Source organism: Manis javanica, chromosome 1, assembly GCF_040802235.1.
Source record: "Manis javanica isolate MJ-LG chromosome 1, MJ_LKY, whole genome shotgun sequence".
NCBI classification, from domain to species: Eukaryota; Metazoa; Chordata; class Mammalia; order Pholidota; family Manidae; genus Manis; species Manis javanica.
The window spans coordinates 164,265,734-164,282,824 of record NC_133156.1 but is presented as its reverse complement, the minus strand read 5'-3'; the positions used below and the strand labels follow the sequence as shown (position 1 = coordinate 164,282,824).

At 47.6% G+C, this 17,091-nt stretch overlaps 2 protein-coding genes across 9 annotated transcripts in view; one reads left to right on the top strand and one right to left on the bottom strand.

Annotated features, from left to right (window-relative positions):
• FER1L5 (fer-1 like family member 5) overlaps positions 1-5,304 on the top strand; it is a 50,461-nt gene extending 45,157 nt beyond the window's left edge. Inside the window, 12 exon segments of the mRNA XM_017672814.3 lie at positions 13-104; positions 464-634; positions 852-1,000; positions 1,212-1,351; positions 2,476-2,564; positions 2,821-2,913; positions 3,059-3,200; positions 3,392-3,491; positions 3,567-3,760; positions 3,925-4,034; positions 4,315-4,462; positions 4,574-5,304. Coding sequence (XP_017528303.3) covers positions 13-104; positions 464-634; positions 852-1,000; positions 1,212-1,351; positions 2,476-2,564; positions 2,821-2,913; positions 3,059-3,200; positions 3,392-3,491; positions 3,567-3,760; positions 3,925-4,034; positions 4,315-4,462; positions 4,574-4,801 — 1,656 coding nt within the window. The 3' untranslated portion in view covers positions 4,802-5,304.
• LMAN2L (lectin, mannose binding 2 like) overlaps positions 1-17,091 on the bottom strand; it is a 38,181-nt gene that overhangs the window by 2,211 nt on the left and 18,879 nt on the right. For 5 of the 8 annotated variants that reach the window (XM_036994643.2, XM_017672854.3, XM_017672867.2 and 2 more), the window contains 6 exons: positions 16,825-16,907; positions 12,097-12,129; positions 10,892-11,053; positions 10,688-10,802; positions 7,780-7,899; positions 5,974-7,453 (listed from right to left, as the gene is read on the bottom strand). In XM_036994643.2, coding sequence (XP_036850538.1) covers positions 7,311-7,453; positions 7,780-7,899; positions 10,688-10,802; positions 10,892-11,053; positions 12,097-12,129; positions 16,825-16,907 — 656 coding nt within the window. In that variant the 3' untranslated portion in view covers positions 5,974-7,310. Of the gene's footprint in view, positions 1-5,973; positions 7,454-7,779; positions 7,900-10,687; positions 10,803-10,891; positions 11,054-12,096; positions 12,130-16,824; positions 16,908-17,091 lie in introns of those variants that run through there. The other 3 variants (XM_073240250.1, XM_073240266.1, XM_017672835.3) reach the window with 3 other exon arrangements.

The following is a 17,091-nucleotide window of genomic DNA, read 5'->3' as shown; positions in this document are numbered from 1 at the left end:
TCTGGCCTCCAGTGTGACCCTTACGTGATCCTGAAACTGGGACAGAGAAAGCTTGGCAACCGGAACCAGTACCTGCCCAACACTCTGGATCCCATCTTTGGCATGTAAGCTGCCCCAGCTCCCCCAGTTCCACTTCTCCATGTCCACCCGCTCCATGCTGGGACTGAAGCCAGGAGGCAAAGAGCCCTTGCAGTCCTAGCCTCTGGGTTCCCGGCCCCACATCTTCCTCTAGGTGCTCAGGAGGTAGAAGTAAGCAGTTGGGCCACCTCTCCCTCCTCCAGAGGGGAGCTCAGGGTCCCACAGCCCAGGCCCATCATGGCTATTTCCAGCCATAACGGGGACGGCTGTTGGCTCTGTTCTCTGTATTCACCAGGACCAGACAAGGGAGTGGGGCCAGGATGCTGGAGGGAAGCATGTAGGCAGCAGAGTCCATGGTCGCCAGTCTCCCACCCCCTTCCCCTAGGATGTTTGAACTGAGCTGCACTATCCCCCTGGAGAAAGACCTGGAGATCCAGCTGTATGACTTTGACCTATTTTCACCTGACGATAAGATTGGAACCACAGTTATTGACCTTGAAAACCGACTCCTGTCTGGCTTTGGAGCTCGTTGTGGTCTCTCCAAATCCTACTGCCAGTAAGAGTGCACCTGAACCCTGGCAAGGGCAGCGGGCAAACGTGGAGGAGGGAGCCCACAGCTCCCTTGAAGGAGGCTTGGATCCTGGGCTGGGAAACAAGGTGCCCGATCGGCCTCCACCCGCGCTCCCACGCCAGCCATCCTGCAGCATACAGCCGAGTGATCTCCGGGGCCCATCCCACCCCACCCCACCTTTCGCTCTCACAAATCCCCACAGGTCAGGGCCCTTTCAGTGGCGGGATCAAATACTCCCAAGCTTCCTGTTGGAACGCCACGCCAAACAGAAAGGACTGCCTCCCCCTCTCTTCAACCCTGAGGATGACTCTGTTTTTTACAATGGGACAAAATTCAAACTACAAAGCTTTGGTGAGAAGTATGGTGCACTTCCAGAAAGCACAGAACCGGGCCTCCAAAACCAGGGAGGCTCCAGGATTAGAGAGCTGCCCAAGAGCATCCCCTCCCCCTTTCCTCCCCTGGAGGGTAACCATGTCCACCTTCCAGGCTGGGGGTGGCAGAGGTGGGAGACCTACATGTGAGGTGGGAAGGCTAATGACCTTGTGGTCCTCCTCTAATCTAGAGCCCAAGCCCCCCACTGCTCAATATTTGGGACCTAAGAAAGAACGCCTTGCACTGTACCTCCTGCACACGCAGGGGCTGGTGCCTGAGCATGTGGAGACCCGCACACTGTACAGCGACAGCCAACCGGGCATCGACCAGGTAGGAGACTGGAGGGGCTGCAGCAGGAGGTGGGAGAGCCCATCCATCCTTGACAAGAGGGCAAGGAGAGACCAAGCATTCGCAGATGTATGTGCACAGCAGACAAGGATATTCTGCACATGTGAATAAGAAGCTCCAGTGATGGCATTTAGGATGGAGAAATTCAGAGCTGGAAAAGTCATGTACAAGAAACCAAGGCCACATATCAGCCATGGGAAGTGCTAAGGTGCCCTACCAGCCAGTGCCAATACTGCCTCCCTATCTCCTGGCTGAGGGGAGCTGAGGCATGTGGAGTCACACGTGCAGACATTACAGCCCTGGCTTGGCTGATAATTGCAAGCTATGCTTTCTCCATGGCAAGGAATCTCAAATAGAAGGAGAAAAATCCCCATAGGCACCCTAATTATCACTGACCCTCCAGTCACCAGAATGGGGCTCATCTCAGCCTCCAAATTTCTCAAGCTGATACACTGTAGATACAAAGTTTTCTGCAGAGCATTTTCAAAAACCATTCTTGTTAAACCTGTTTTCTCAAGTAGGATCAACTTACAGTTTGAAAGAATGTATTTATCTATCTTCCAATGTTGGTAGCTCTACCTTTACTTTTTTCCGTTTCACACCATTTCCATCCCTTTGTTAGACCTCTGAGTTTTGTGGGTAGTTTAATATCCTTAGGTTATGGTTACACAGCATAAAATAACCTATTGACTGATCATCTAGCTTACTCCTATGTGGGGCCACTAAACTGGTTCATAAATGAAGCCCCAATCCCATTCTGGAACCCTGTGCAGAGAAGCCTCTCTAGTATGACCTGCTCAATGGCTGTAAGTGCCCAGACTCCAGTGACAAGTGATGTCCCAGCACCATGGCCATCAGTCTCAAAGCCACCATACACTACCAACCTTACTGGACTATCCTCCCAGCCAAAAAAAGCAAAAGGGGAAGCTAGTGGATGGTTGCCTGACTTCCTGTCTGAAGTCCATCCCACCTGAGGCCTGTATGCCACCCGCCTTGGTGTTGGGAACACACCCCAACAGATTTCAGAATCTGGGATGGGCTCCCCAGGCCAGCATGCTGAGAACAGAGGCTAGCAAACCCCAGCCAGCAATCCATCTCTGCTCTAGGGAAAGGTGCAAATGTGGGTGGACATCTTCCCCAAAAAGCTTGGGCCTCCTGGCCCTCCCATCAACATCGAGCCCAGAAAGCCTAAAAGGTGAGAGACAGTCCGCCTCCCCATCACTGCACACCATGGGGCAGCGCTCTGAGCTGCGGGGTGCGGGGTTCTCAGACACCAAGTTGTAGTCATTCTTTTCATCCCCTGGGAATCTGGGGAGCTGCATTCCCCTGAACACTCCTGAGGGGAGCCTGGCTTGTGTGGGTATGGAGGGCAGCCTCCCAGGGCTCCCACCCTCCCACGGCTGCCACTGGGGAGCGATTCCTCAGCAAAGCCTCAGCCACAATGACCACAGGTATGAGCTGCGCTGCATTATCTGGAAAACTGCCGATGTGGACCTGCAGGACGTGAGTTTAAGTACCAAGATGAGCGACATCTACGTGAAAGGGTGAGGAGAGCAGGGCCCAACCCTGGGGTGACACCTTCCACTTCCACTGGTGCCTGGTGTCTGCTGGGCAGCCCTCCCCACAGCACTCCAGCACAGGGATGGGGACAGCACACCCGAACCCCAGGTGACAGGCCTTTGGCCCCAGGTGGTTACTGGGGATAGAGAAGGACATGCAGAAGACAGACATCCACTACCAGTCCCTGACGGGGGAGGGTGACTTCAACTGGCGCTTCGTCTTCACCCTGGACTACCTGCCAGCCGAGCGTGTATGTGTCCTGAGCGAGAAGGTAACCAGCCTGGGGCAGGCATTCCTCTCCCCTCCCAAGACCCACAAGCTACACCAGAACCCTGGTAATGTGGTCTCAGATGGAAGCCCTCTTCCTTGGCAGCTGCCACTGCTGGCTAGTGGGCTACTAAGGTGGCTGAGGGAAATCTCAAAGGGGCCAGGCTGGTAAGATGCTCTTCTGCTGTCCTCCAGGACTACATATGGAGCCTGGACCCCACAGTGATGAAGTTCCCGGCCCGGCTTATCATCCAGGTCTGGGACAATGACATCTTCTCGAGTGATGATTTCCTAGGTGAGGCCCTGGTATAGAGCCCACACCCACAGGATGGGGAGCTCCTTCTTGCTGACAGTCTTTCTCTGGGCTCAGGGGTCCTGGAGCTGGATTTGTCTGACATGCCCCTCCCCGCCCGGCACGCCAAGCAATGCTCTGTGTGGATGATGGACCCTGACCCCAAGTGGCCCTACTTCCTCCAATACAAGCGCTTCTCACTCTTTAAGAAGAAGATGGTAACTGGCTGGTGGCCTTGCCAGGTCCTTGATGATGGCAAATGGCGCTTGTCGGTACGAGCCGGGGAATGGGTCTAATGCACAGGACACGACTTGGCTCTAGCACACTTCTGGGCCCTTAGCTAAATCCCTTTTCCTTTCTGGATCTTGGCAAGAGGCCTTAAAACTATTCTTGCTCCTGCTTAACTGGACTCAGCCTCCCACCACCCTGTTTCTAGGGCAAAGTGAAGATGACTCTGGAGATTCTATCGGAGAAGGATGCCTTAATCAAGCCAGCAGGGCGAGGCCAGTCGGAGCCCAACCAATACCCTACACTTCATCCTCCCCTGTAAGCCTGAAGGGCAAAGCCACCAAATCTTCCTCATTAGGGAAGCTGAGATGCTGGGCCCAGCAATTTGCATGGGGCAGTGGGCCTCCAGGTGGTGAGGGATAGTTAGTTCTCAGCACCCCAGCTCAATGCCCAGACACCATCCAGGGACAGCAGTCTTGGTGGGCTGGTGGGGCAGAAAGCACAAGTTGCTTTTTAAAAAGAAAGCTCTCTGCTCTGGGTTACTTGACCTGATGGTTCCCTCTGCCCTCCATTTTCTGCCATCTCTTCTGGTGGACAGGCGCAGTGACAACCTGTTTACATGGTTTCGGTTACCTGTTAAAAACTTCTTCCGTGTTTTCTGGAAATGCTACCGCTTCAAAATCATAGTTGTCTCAATTACACTGATTGTAGCACTTATGCTATTCAACTTTATGTATTCAACTCCGGTGAGTGACAACCATGGGGACAGGAACAAAGGCACTGGATGCTCCTGGGATGACTGAAAAGCAAGCCTTCAAGTTGCTCCCTCAGGGTTAACTGTTGCCTGTTCTCTCTAGAACTATTTGGCCATGAGCTGGATCAAACCTAAACTTCGGCTGAATGCTCCTATTAAAATATTCGCCAATATCATCAACTCACCAACCACCAGCAATCCCAGCTCTCTCAGCCCCACCAGCCAGCATGTAAACCCGACGCCTACAGTAGACTCTAGGTTGAAACTTCTCCAGGGACTCAGGAATCACCTGCAAGATATCTTTCCAGAACTTCCAGCTCCACAAAACTAATCCGCCCATATCCCATATCTGCCTCACTTTTCTCCTGCTCAAAATCAGCCCTACCCTTGAACTCGCCACCAGTTCCGTTTCTACCTTCCAGAACACAAGCAAGGGGCCAGAGATATTCTGGCTGTTCTGTTTGGAAACCACTTCCAACAAGAAGGGTAGAATTATAATCTTCCATGGAAATAAACAAGTTTTCTGTGTAATTTGTGGGGGTTGAAGACACCATGAAAGATTGAAAACACTAGCCCTTCAGCTGAGAGTCACAAAGACAGGGAGCAGTCGTATTTATGAACCACCTCTAGTCTTCAGGGTCTCTTCCAATCCAAGAGGCTCTGCACAGAGGGACACAGAGGGAGAGGGTGACTATGAGAAGAGAAATGGTCATATGGAGTAAGCAGGCCACTGCTGTCACCCCTAGTGTGTATGCCCAGGAGTTATGCCATAGATAAGCATCTCCCTCCTCTAGGACATACCTGGGACAAAGGGCCCAGGACAATATTCAGCCCCATTCACAGTGGGAAACACTTGTTATGGCACAAAAAGCAAGACCTAGGGCAGGACATACATGCTAGGTTAGAGGTCCTTGCACCAGTCATTTCTCTAAAGCCAGCCCCAGGCTGGCTGGGGACTAAATTTCATGTCTTCCCTGTCCCTTCCAAAAAGCATCAAGGAGCTCCTGAGTGACAATCACATAAAACCTACAGGTTCCCTCTCTCTCTCACCCCCTACCCCAATGATGAGATTCTCCTGCACCGTGGTCTGGGCCATCTCAAGAGCCCACCTACATCCTCCTACCACAGGGTGGACCTATCCAATCTCCCCTTGAACTCAAGACAAGAGAGCCATTTGCTCTTTCAGTTCTGCCTGGCCTTAAGGCCCAGTTCTACATCAGTCAGTCTTCTGGCACCCTAGAGCTATCCTACTGTTGTGCAGATGTCAGGAGGAGGGCACTGCAGCCTGTGACGATTAAGTACATGGGAAGGATGTAAGAAAGCCCAAGATGATGAAAACCTATACTCAGCCAAGGTGACCTTCCTTTCCTTCTGGACTGAGCTGAGGGCTTTCCCAACCCAGGAAAAGGCAGGGCAAAATGGTCAACAGACTTGAGGGTCAGGAGAAAAGGCCTGGACCTTCCCCTAAATGCACCCCTAGAAGGAAGGACATGAGACAGAAGCTCACATTTGGTTTCCATAGCCATTTTAGGAATTTCCTTAGCCTATAGAGGTACATAGCTAGGGAAGCTCAGAGTTCCAGGCCTTCCAGGGAGACTCTTGCCTGTTAGCCAATTTAGTCACAGTACAGAAGGTGAGCAGCAGGTAACCCTTTGTCAGATAAGGCAGTGGAATAAGGGTTGAGCCACAGAAGGGCTGACACTCAGGCTCTGTTGCTCAATGACCATGAAACTTGTCCAGGCACAGGTGATGAGATTCTACTGTCCCAGATTTGCAACACAAGAACAGCAACTGTTTCTTATCTATTAAGAGAAAGAAGCCAAGTTTTTTCCTCTTCAGGCAGTATCCAAGCCAAGGCTATATAAGAAGAAACCTTCTTCATATTTTGAACATTCAAAACGGGATTCCAAAAATCACGATAAATACAAAACATGCAGTTAAACAGGCACCAGAAAGTCCAGAAACACATCCACATGGTCAGATCACATAGTAAATGTTGCTCCTGATGTCAAAACGTGGAGCTGGTCAGTTTCACAGTTAATCCCACTGCATCTGTGGCATCTTCCAAGCTTCTCTTGACTTGTACACCAATTTACAGGCCAAACTTGACTGAAGGTCTAAAGTGACCTAACTGGGAAGGTCACAAACACACCAGTGGAACCAAGATCCACACTAAAGGGCAAAGGCCAAAGCAGTGAGTTAGCAGGAGGCCCTCTCCCTACAGCCACCTAGTGACGGTTGTGAAACAGAACTTTGTTCTGCAGCCCCAGGTGCCAACAGAGAGAGAGAGGCATCCACAGAGTCTTTTCCAGCTCAGCTTGCATTTGGAGAGGACAATGAATGGAGGGAGAGGAAGGTGAAGGCAGGGAGAAGTTTCCATTCAGATTTCCAAGGAAAGCTCCTCAGGTGGACAGAGACTTAAGACAAAAAGCAAAAACCAGTGACCGGATGGCTAGAAGATATGAGTAGTTACCAGTGTTCTCTTCTTTGCAGATTTAAAAATGGAGTAAAAGGGTCCTCTGAGTCCGACCACAAGGCAGTCTGGGCTATGAAATCCCTTTCTGTGGTTTTGGCATTGTAACAGCACAGATTTTCTCCAGCCCTCTTAGCTCCCAAGGGGAAGGGGGTGCGGGGAAAGGCACATCAGAGCAGCACTGCCCTGAGCTGGGTGGGCTTCCTGAATCAGACTTAGATGACCCTGCAGATGGCCATGGCAATGCGGTGTCCCTGCATTCAAAGCTGCAGTGACAGGAGAGTCCCTGACCAGCTGTTGGCGGCTGGGGAAGAGCCCCTGGGCCGTGTGCTCAGGCCAGCACTGGCTCCCACTGCAGCAGCAAGCCTCAGTAGAAACGCTTCCGGCTCTGCTCCTGCCATTTGTTGTAGAGTATGATACCAATGACGATAGCAAATACAGAGAACACCAGAGAGAAAAAGACGATGAGGAAGAGGGCCAGGCCACTCAGCAGTGGCAGAGGGGCTGTCACTGGGGAAGCGAGAGAGACACAAATCAGAATCAGGGAGCCCACCCAGCTGGCAAGGACCAGCCAACCAGCTGTCAATTCCCCAGTTTCTGACACCCATTTCCGGAAGCCAGAGCACAGCTGCTCCCTTTGCAGAGGCGGCTCTGCCACAGCTCCTCTGTAACAGAGACAATGAAGAGGCAGGTGCAGTGCTCCCTCTGCACTCTTCAGAGCGAGAGCACAGAGGGGAGCCAGCCCTGCCAGCTGAGAGTGCGAGTCACCTCAGGCCTCCCACCACACCGCGACCTCCTCCCCAGCACAGACCATCTCCCAGGGTCCCTGCACTCACTCTCAGGCAGCTTCATGTTGTCCACTGAGGGCAAGAACACATCTCGATGCAGCTTCTCCTCTTCTGGGGTTCTCTCTACTGTCAGCTCAAACAACTTCAGGGAAATAACATCATGATTATCTAAAGGAAAAAAAAAAAGGATGAAGATTATTCAAACCACCTCAAAAAGAGGTATCCTGAAGTAGTCTGGTTCACAGCTAACTGTCAGTGACCTTGAAAAAAAACTGAAATCTGTTTTCTTATTTAAAAATACGGATAGGGAACAGGGAATATATATATTATTCCATATTTATTCTGGTTCAGCTAACTGGCAGTGACCTTGAAAAAAATTACTGAAATCTGTTTTCTCATCTAAAAATATGGATAGGGAACAGAGAATATATATACTATTCCGTATTTAAAGTTTGTATCGACAAGCATGCATTACCTATATAATTTAAAAAATTTAGAGATACTGTAAGAATTAAATCCCATAGCCCATGTGTAAAACCCTCTAGCACAGTGAGAGGAGACACAGCTCTGCAGCTTCCCTTTACTGCAAACAACACACACAAGCACGACAGGGAAGAGCCTCCAAGCAGCTGCTTCCTGAGCAGGGAATAGCTGCTAGTGGAATATACCTCCTTCTGAACTACGCCTAATTCTTTGTAGCTTCTTGTAACTGTGACCCTGAATCTAACTAATCACCAGAGAATCAAACTAATAACCAGATAAAGGAATTAGGAACTCAGGTTTTTTCTCTTTCTACAATTTTTAAAGTATCATTATAAACTCAAAGATTCAAGCATATTTGATGCATTTCAATACATGAAGTTATACATCTTACTGATGCTCAACTCAACGCCTCTCTGTCCAGTGAGAGCCTATTCAAGCTGGCTCTTGAGTCCTTTTACACAAACATACAAGTTTTTGCTATCTTCCTTGCCTTTCTGGTAAGTTGCCAGCTTGAACATTTCCTGCCTGGCATCAAGCCATTTCTCCAAGAAACTCTTATTCCTTTTAGTTGGAATTGGTATTAAGAGACCACAAATCTGAATACCAGGCATACTCATTGCTAATAATTGGGGACTGGATTTCTTGCCACTTCTATGATTAGGATGGTACCTACAGCTTTTTAGACTCAGAATCTTTGACAGACTCCCAGATAGGAAAACACTGAATTTGCCTTCATTAGAAAGATGGTTTCGCTGTCAGGACTGAGTTTAAACCACGAAACAGGATAAAAAGCCAGGGCAGTGCTCCTCCCAATGGAGGGGCATCAAAGGATGAGACAGTTGGGATGTGTCTTAACCTTCTCAGCAGTTTTCAGCAATCCATTGCATAACAAGATTTCAACAAGGAAGACCTTGACTGACACAACTTGTATTTAGGGATATCCAGCAAGCAGAGAACACACACTTAGTGACACAGGCATTATTACTAAACACCTAAAGCAAAGGACTCCTCAGGAAAAACAAAAAATTATTCTCTTTGGTCATTTCTAAAATTGGGAACAACTTCTCATTGAAAAATACATTGGGGGTTAACTGAGCAGGTCCTAGAGATCTGTAAGCACAAAGGAAAATATGTAGACAAGGACACCTCATTCAACTTGAGTCATATAATACAATTATCTAACAGAGATCTCAAGCCTGTGCCTCCTGTCCATGTACCAACATGAGATCTGTCCCACAGCTTTGGCCTGCCCGCACAGTATGTGGAACCCAGCTGCCAAAACTAGCTCTTCAAATGGCAGAAAGTAGATCAATGGCTGCCTGGAGCCAGGGTAAGGGAGGAATGCCGCCAAGGGGTGAAATGTTCTATGTATTGACTATGATGGTGTTTACACATGTGAAAGTATTTGTCAAAACTCTGAAACACATGCTTCCACTGTATGGAAAACATACTTAAATAAGTTGATTTTTTAAAAAAAATCAGTTGCAGGATTTTAAAAATTAATATCATTTTAAAATTCCACATTTCCAGCTTCTCCTGAAAATCTGGAAGACATGGCCTCACTGAACCCATACTTTCTCCTGGAGACAGTGTTTGGAATGAGCAGCAGCTGCCTTTTCCTTTTTTGTCACAAGAAAGTTCTATTTCCTACTAGCTTTATTCATAATAAAGTATACTCATCAAAAGAACCAAAAGTTCAGTTCATTTTCTCTTCTCAAACAACATTATGACTGGGGCTGAAGCCAAGGGAGAGGATAAGCATGTAAAGAGAAGCTACGAATCAATAACAAGTGGGGAGAAAATCCAGAGGAAGGAAAGTAAAAGAACAAGGAACCGTTAACGTCCCTGAAGTACAGAAGGTAAGAGCTTTAGAGTAACTGGCCACACACACAGAAGTAAGGCCACAAAGGGAGAACTGAGCAGGTCCTATCCACACAGAGAGACAGAGGTCACTTTACAAGAACAGTGCCAGGGGAGTGGCAGCCAGGCTGGCTCAAGGGCAGGAGGGTGAACAGGTGGATGGCTAGGAAACGGGAGCATCTGTACTCAAGACACATTCAGAATTTGGAGCACAGAGGAGAGTCTGGAGAAGAGGAAAGGCAAGTCAAGGAAAAGCTCTGTAAGAGAACTGAGCACACTAGGAGGTTGAAGGAGAGGAGCCTGACTGTAGGAAGGGACACCAGGGACAGGAGAGCATGGAGCTCAGAACTCGGGCTGGAAGAGGTGGCCTGATGGAGAGGCAAATTCTGCTCTCTGTTAGCACCAGCTTCTCCTGTAGACAGCTATAGTAGGAGAGCCCAGATCTAGGGTTCTTAAGGGACCCGGATGCAAGAATACAAGAAGATAAGCCCTCTCAGGGCCCTCGATTCCTAGAGCTCTGCTTGTCTGGCTGTCTCCTCTGAGAAGCCTCACCAAGGTCTGGCTCTCAAGACGTGACTCAGTCAGGGCAAATAGAGTGTGTGCATGGCAGTACCCGAGAGATCCCCAGTGATGGAGGAAGTGCCAAAGTAGTAGCCCCGGGGCAGACGGACCCCAGGCACTTCAATGCAGTCCCTCCACTCATGCTTGCCATCGATGTCCATCATTATCTAGGATAAAAAGAAGATATAAGTCAAGGCCGGCCATGAAAGTAGGGGCAAGACAGCCCATACCACCAACTGGTCCAGAACAGACTCACCGTCAAATGCCTCTTGACATAGCGAATCACAAGGAAGGTGTCATAATGGAGATTGCGGACAATGGCTGAACAGCCCCCCAGCTCTGTAGGCCGCCCATCCCGCTCATGATCATAGCTGAGGGAGCCATTGTTCACCATGGCTGAGATGTAAGGGAATACTCGCTGAGAAAGCGGGGAAGAGAAAGCAGACAGTAAGGAAGTGCTCTTAGGAACACCTGTACAAGCAGCCACAGGAATATTGCACATACAAGCTGAGCTCCTTACGTAAACCAGACCACCACTCTGCCTCTGCAGCAGGAGCCCCCGAGAACCACCACTCAGATGCCACTTAGGGAACAGCCCAGGAAGTACCTGCACTCTGTACTCGCCTTCAGGAATCCTCCTTGCTACCAGTCTGGAGTCTGACTGGCAGCTTGCCAAAGATCACCATTCGACACTTACATACAGGCCAACACTGATGGTTTTATACACACACATCTTTGTGTATACACACACACATCCCTATCTCACCAACTGCCATGTAAGCTTCTTGAAGAAAGCATTTATTATACGTCTCTGCCTGTCTCCACCTTAGCTCATCCCCCCACCCTGGTTAAGTGCCATGCACACAGTGGGTATTCTGAAAGTACCTGTTTGTTAGGGGAATCTTTCCATTCAGGATAGCTCCTTTCAAATTCTAAATCCTCTAAGCAAATGATGCTAAATGGATGAGAACTCAGAAAGAGCACTGCCAGGCTGCTGGATGGTGATCTGCAGCCAGATGCCTGTTCTTGGTCAAAGGACCTTCCCGCCCACTCATGCATCATCTACACTTACCTCTCCCATAACAATCTGGGCAAGGTTCTCCCACAGAAAGTGTCCCTGTTTCCCACCTACCTTCCCACCTACTTCAGAGGCCCTCTCTCTCTAAGAGAGTTGTAGGAACAAGTTCTTCCTTAGAAACAGTGAGCTAACCATTCCAGAACAAGCCCAGTGCTAAGGCCGTGCAGGGAGTCAGGGGGAGCAAAGGACAGGAAACGTGAAACATGCCACTTCTTTGGTCAGTTCCTCACTGTCCTCAACAGCCAACATGCAAGGTGAAGATGTGATTGAAATCAGAGACTGGGGACTCTTGAGACAATAGCCACAGGGATGTGAACAGAAGCAAATGTTGGATGGACACATAGGGAATAAGGGGTGCCCACAGAGGGTCAAGAACTGAGTACCTGGACTCCTGGAGAATATCGCCTCTTCTGGGCCTGAGAGAGTCCAGCAGGTTATTAGAAAAACAAGAGAGGGCACAGAAGACAGGAGACCAGGTCAGAAAGGAACAGCCATGGAAGGGTTATGGCCCCATGCTGGTAGATGAGCAAACCAATTTAAATCCCCACAGGATTTTAGGGTCCCCAGGAAGCCCTAAGGACCTGAGGCTTTCAGAAGCTTTGTAAAACACGCTGCATTGCTCTGTCCAAGCAGGCCCCACTTACATCTTTGAGAGTCAGACACAAGTTTGTTTGTAGCCAGACCACAGTACTTCTGTGGCAAGGGGGAAGACAGGAGTGACAAACAGGGCTAATTCTTCCAAAGTCGAGGTGTCTTTCTCCACCCAGGATATAGCTCTTGCCCAGATGACAAAAATACCACTATTTGAGATACTATGAACTCACTCTAATCCAAAGGGATCATTTACCCTTGTATTGAGCCTTATGGACATAACTCTCCAAGCAGCTGTTGTCATTCTAACCTACAACACATAAACAAGGGAAAGCTCTCTGGGAGCATTGCAGCACCACAGATTTAGAAAAATCATGAGGCTCACAGATACTTAGCTTTGCTCTATTAAACTGCCATAGTTCTAAGCTACCAGCAATAAGAGCAACAAGATCAGCTCAGTCCTGCCCTAAAGGCAGGGTGGGTGAGGGTGTAGAGCCCAGAGTACTCCTTCCTCTAATACAGGGAGCACCTTTTAGGAGCCAAGCCCTGTTCCAGATGCTGGGAGTTCAATGGGAAACAGACAGGTATCTGCTCTCATGGGGCTAACAAACAACAAATAAGAAAGAAAATCAGATTATTTCAGATAGTGATAAATGCTATGAGAAAAATAAAACAGGTTACTATGATAGAGACTGATAAGGGGACATCTGAGCTGAGACCCCAGTAGTTAGAGGGAGCCCACCAAAAGTCCTGGGAGCCTAAGAATGATGAGGTTGGCACATTCAAGGACCATTAGACAGGGGTGTCTGAAACATGGCTCGTGAGGAAGAGGTCGGTGTGAGCCAAGCAGGAGCCAGGCCACACTGGGCCTCATAAGCCACGGTAAGATTAAGGGAAGTCTCAGCACGATATGTGACTAGGGGGGCACGTCCCCGCCTACAGAAAGCTATGAAATGAAATCAGCAGATTAAAATGCTATAAAACTACTTTTCTACAACTGCCATTTTGAACAAGGGAATTGTGAAAACATTATCCAACGATTTATAGAAATGGGCCTCTGACAAGAAAGCTTGGAATTTCAGGAATAACTGAGAAAAAGACGGGCTTAAAAATGCCCTCGGAAGCAGTGAGGACCCCAAGCTTGCTCCTTTTATCAACCCCAGTACCTGTGATCAGGAGTTGAGTGGCCACTTCCAAGAGAATTCCTAGGGCAAGTATCCTGAGCCTAATGGGACCTTCCTCTTCCCAAGGCTGGTGAGGCACCCGATTACCCAGTAACAGCCCACAGAAAGCACGTGTCAATCACACAGGGGAGCTTTCTGACCACACTTACATGTAGGTCCCTCAGTCAGAGTCTCAGTAGGTCTAGAGAGGTGCACAGGATAAAGTATTTTTTTTTAAGTATCACAGACTACTGTGATGTGCAGCCAAATTTCAGGAAGACTGCACTAGACACAGACCCCCACAGCTTCAGGGGCTGGAATCTGTCTATTCGGCAACTCACAACCTGGCCTTTAACTCTTCACCTCATTAGCAGTACATCTGTGAATGCCATCTTATTTTCTATGCCCAGGCAGGAGTTCCTGAAGTGTGTTTTGGTAGCCACTAAGTTCACACAGCAGCAATTTTTCTTTCCTTGGAAAGCAGCCAAGGGAAGTTAGAACCGAAGGCTTAAGAATCACGCTGACTCACACAAGGTGGTAGTTTCATTCCTAATTTAAGAGTCACTAAAAATTAGGAACTCCACCTATTGCCCAAATAATTGTCTATAGGGTGAAGAAATGTTTTCAACTTTATGTACCAGGTCACTTAAAAAAAAAAAATGACTCTCTACATGGTAATTGTACCTTCAGCACATCTTGATTGAAGAGAGACCCATGATGTTATGGATTTATGGATCCTATGCGCAAATCCCACAGGCCCAAAGCACACAAGCTGTGAGCCACTAGAAAGAAAAAAGAGCACACAAGGCCCTGCCATCACTGGAGCCTGGGCTCTAACTGCTGTTACACCATTCACAGTTCTCTGAGCTTGGGTGGATTACACCATTTCTTTGCTACCCTGTGTCCTCACTGTGAGCAGAGAGCGTAATACAGAGCTCACAGGGTCAATTATAAAAGTTAAATAAGATAGGTAAAGCCTTTAGTACAGTGCCTGGCATTCAGGAGGGAGTCAATAAATATTCACTCAATCAATGATTAAATTAATACATTTCCAGATACAAATATTGCTTACAGGTAGGTGCTCATGCATATAAAAGCACAAAGACAAACATACATCTTTTAGAGTGGTAATTCCCAGAGCATTGGCTGTCAAATGCCAGTGAAATGTCCATTTGGAGGACTAATAGGTTTGCCCTCTTTTGTTTTTCTGACCTACTAAAAATAGTAAAATATGATAATGACAGAACGATCTATATAGCAAACATTTTTAAAAAGAGCATTTTAACACCAAAAAAACAAAGAACCGTGTTGCTCGTGTGAAACCAGAGCATAAGATTGTATATAAAATAAAAAAGGAACTATATAATTTCATAACAAAACATTTTAGCATTTATGAAAAGTCACTTCACTGTTCCTATTCTTTGACCCATGAAACTGACTAGTTCATGAACTAGTGTTTAGAAGCCAATGTCTTAGAGCAGTTTTTTCCAACCTAAACCACACTGCAGTTGAGTAAGCTAGCCATGATTGCTCCCTGGAACCTGTGAAGAAAAGGCTGGTGGGAGGGGAAAAGGAGAGAATAGACCCACAGCAGCTACTGCCAAGAGGACTGCCAAATGTCCCTTGGGAATATCCTTAAGTGTTGTGAATCACAGCTAGCATGTTTTGAGAATTTCCTCTTTACCTAGCACTGTATTCAGTAACCCCTTCATTAATTTCACAGCCCTAAGGGGCAGTATTAGTATCCCCGTTCACAGGTAAGGAAACTTGTGAAATGAGAATTTGAAGCCAGGTTGTCTGGCCCTGGGGCCCTGGCTCAGGGGTCACTGTGCTATACTTATCTCAACATCTATTAATATGGAAAAATGTTCAGTACATACTGTTAGATACCAAAAAAAGCGCAAAACCCTAAGTCTCCAGTGTACCCTGAAACACAAAGAAATACTGGAGAATGGATCCAGACTAAAGGAAAGGAGAGACATGACAGCTGAATGCAACATAGGATCTGGGAGTTTCTTTTACTATAAAGGACCTATTGGGACAACTGACCAGTAGATTAGATAATAGTATTGTTATCAATGTTCCTGATTTTGATCACTGTGTGCTATGTAAGAGAACTTGTATTTAGGAAAAACAAGTGAAATATTTAGGATCAGGGGAGCATGACAAAGGCAATTTTCTCTTAAGTAGTTCAGAAAAAATATATACACATGCCACGAGCACACACAGACACACTGGCACAAAGAGGACTAAGAGAAAAGGGCAAGGTGTAAAACATCAACATTTGGAGGGGTCTGGGTGAAGAGCATCTGGAATTCTTTGTTGTATTCTTGTAACATCTAAGTACTACTGAGTGCAGGACCAGGGGCCTTGCTCACTAATTCCCAGGGCCTGGCCCCTAGAGAGTGCTTGATGTATGGTGGAGCGAAAAGGAACCCAGAAGCAACTCTGTAACTGATACACAACAAAAGGTTATTCTCTTAACTCAAGTCTCACTTTCTACCTCCTCTAAGGTGAACTCTGGGGGAAATGTCAAAAACTGCTGAATCTGGGTGTTGCATATACAATAATCTGTTCTTGTGATTTTTTTTATAAGTTTGACATTTTTCACAAAAAGCTTTTGGGGAAAAAATACAGTGAGTTCTGCTTCCACTCCTAATACTGCCTTTTCTTGCTAAATATTATTTAGCCATGGGATACCCAGCAACAAACTGTCATAATCATTTCCCACCATCTGATGGCAGGGCCATCGGGCAGAGACAGTGCAAACCTTTGCCAGAATAAGAAAGTACTACAGAACCTTAGGGTCAGCGAGGAAAAAGCAAGAAGCTTCTTCTGCCAACAGACAGATACTGTATCCAACAAAATGCTGGGATTTCTTCAATTTCCTTCTATAGCCTTTTCTATAGAAGAGAACTGCTGCTCAGGTCTGAGAAGCAGAAGAAAAGGATGCTGGGAAGGGTGAGCAAGCTGCAGAAGGGAGCACAGCAGTGCCATATTAAGTCAGGGGAGTTGAGTTACATAAATTCAGCTTCTTCTGGTGCTGACCCAGTAGCCATATCTCCAACCAGCCACACACGCTCGATTCCAGCAGCTGCCTTGTGTGCACGACACAACACTGTTAATGCCAAAGAAAAAGCTCCATTGGTGACAGCCATTTCCAGAGGACTGTGCACCATAAGCAGTTCTCTCTAGAAAACCCTGACAAGGACATTAATTTTTGAAGATCAACAAATGAAAAAAAGAGAACCAAACCCCCTACTTTCTTTCCCGTCTGTTCTCTCGTGAACAACATTTCCTGAGGCAAAGGAATGCAACGTCAGTGCAGCAGACCTAAGCTCTGACACTTGCCGTTACCTCTTGCTGCTTCTCCTCATTGGGGTAGGTGTCTATAAACACTGCCAGCCCCACAAATTTGTCCATGTTTCCAAACACAGGCCCTAGAGAGAGAGAGAACAGATGATTAACAATGACATAAAGCCAAGAGTTGATAAAGGAATAAATAACATAACCGTAATGGAGGGAAACGTGAAATACAAAGGACTCCCGGGTGTCTCTTTAAGATGAGAAAATGTAACGTCAAAGTACCCAGGAAAGCACCAGCCTGTAACAAGCACCCAGTAC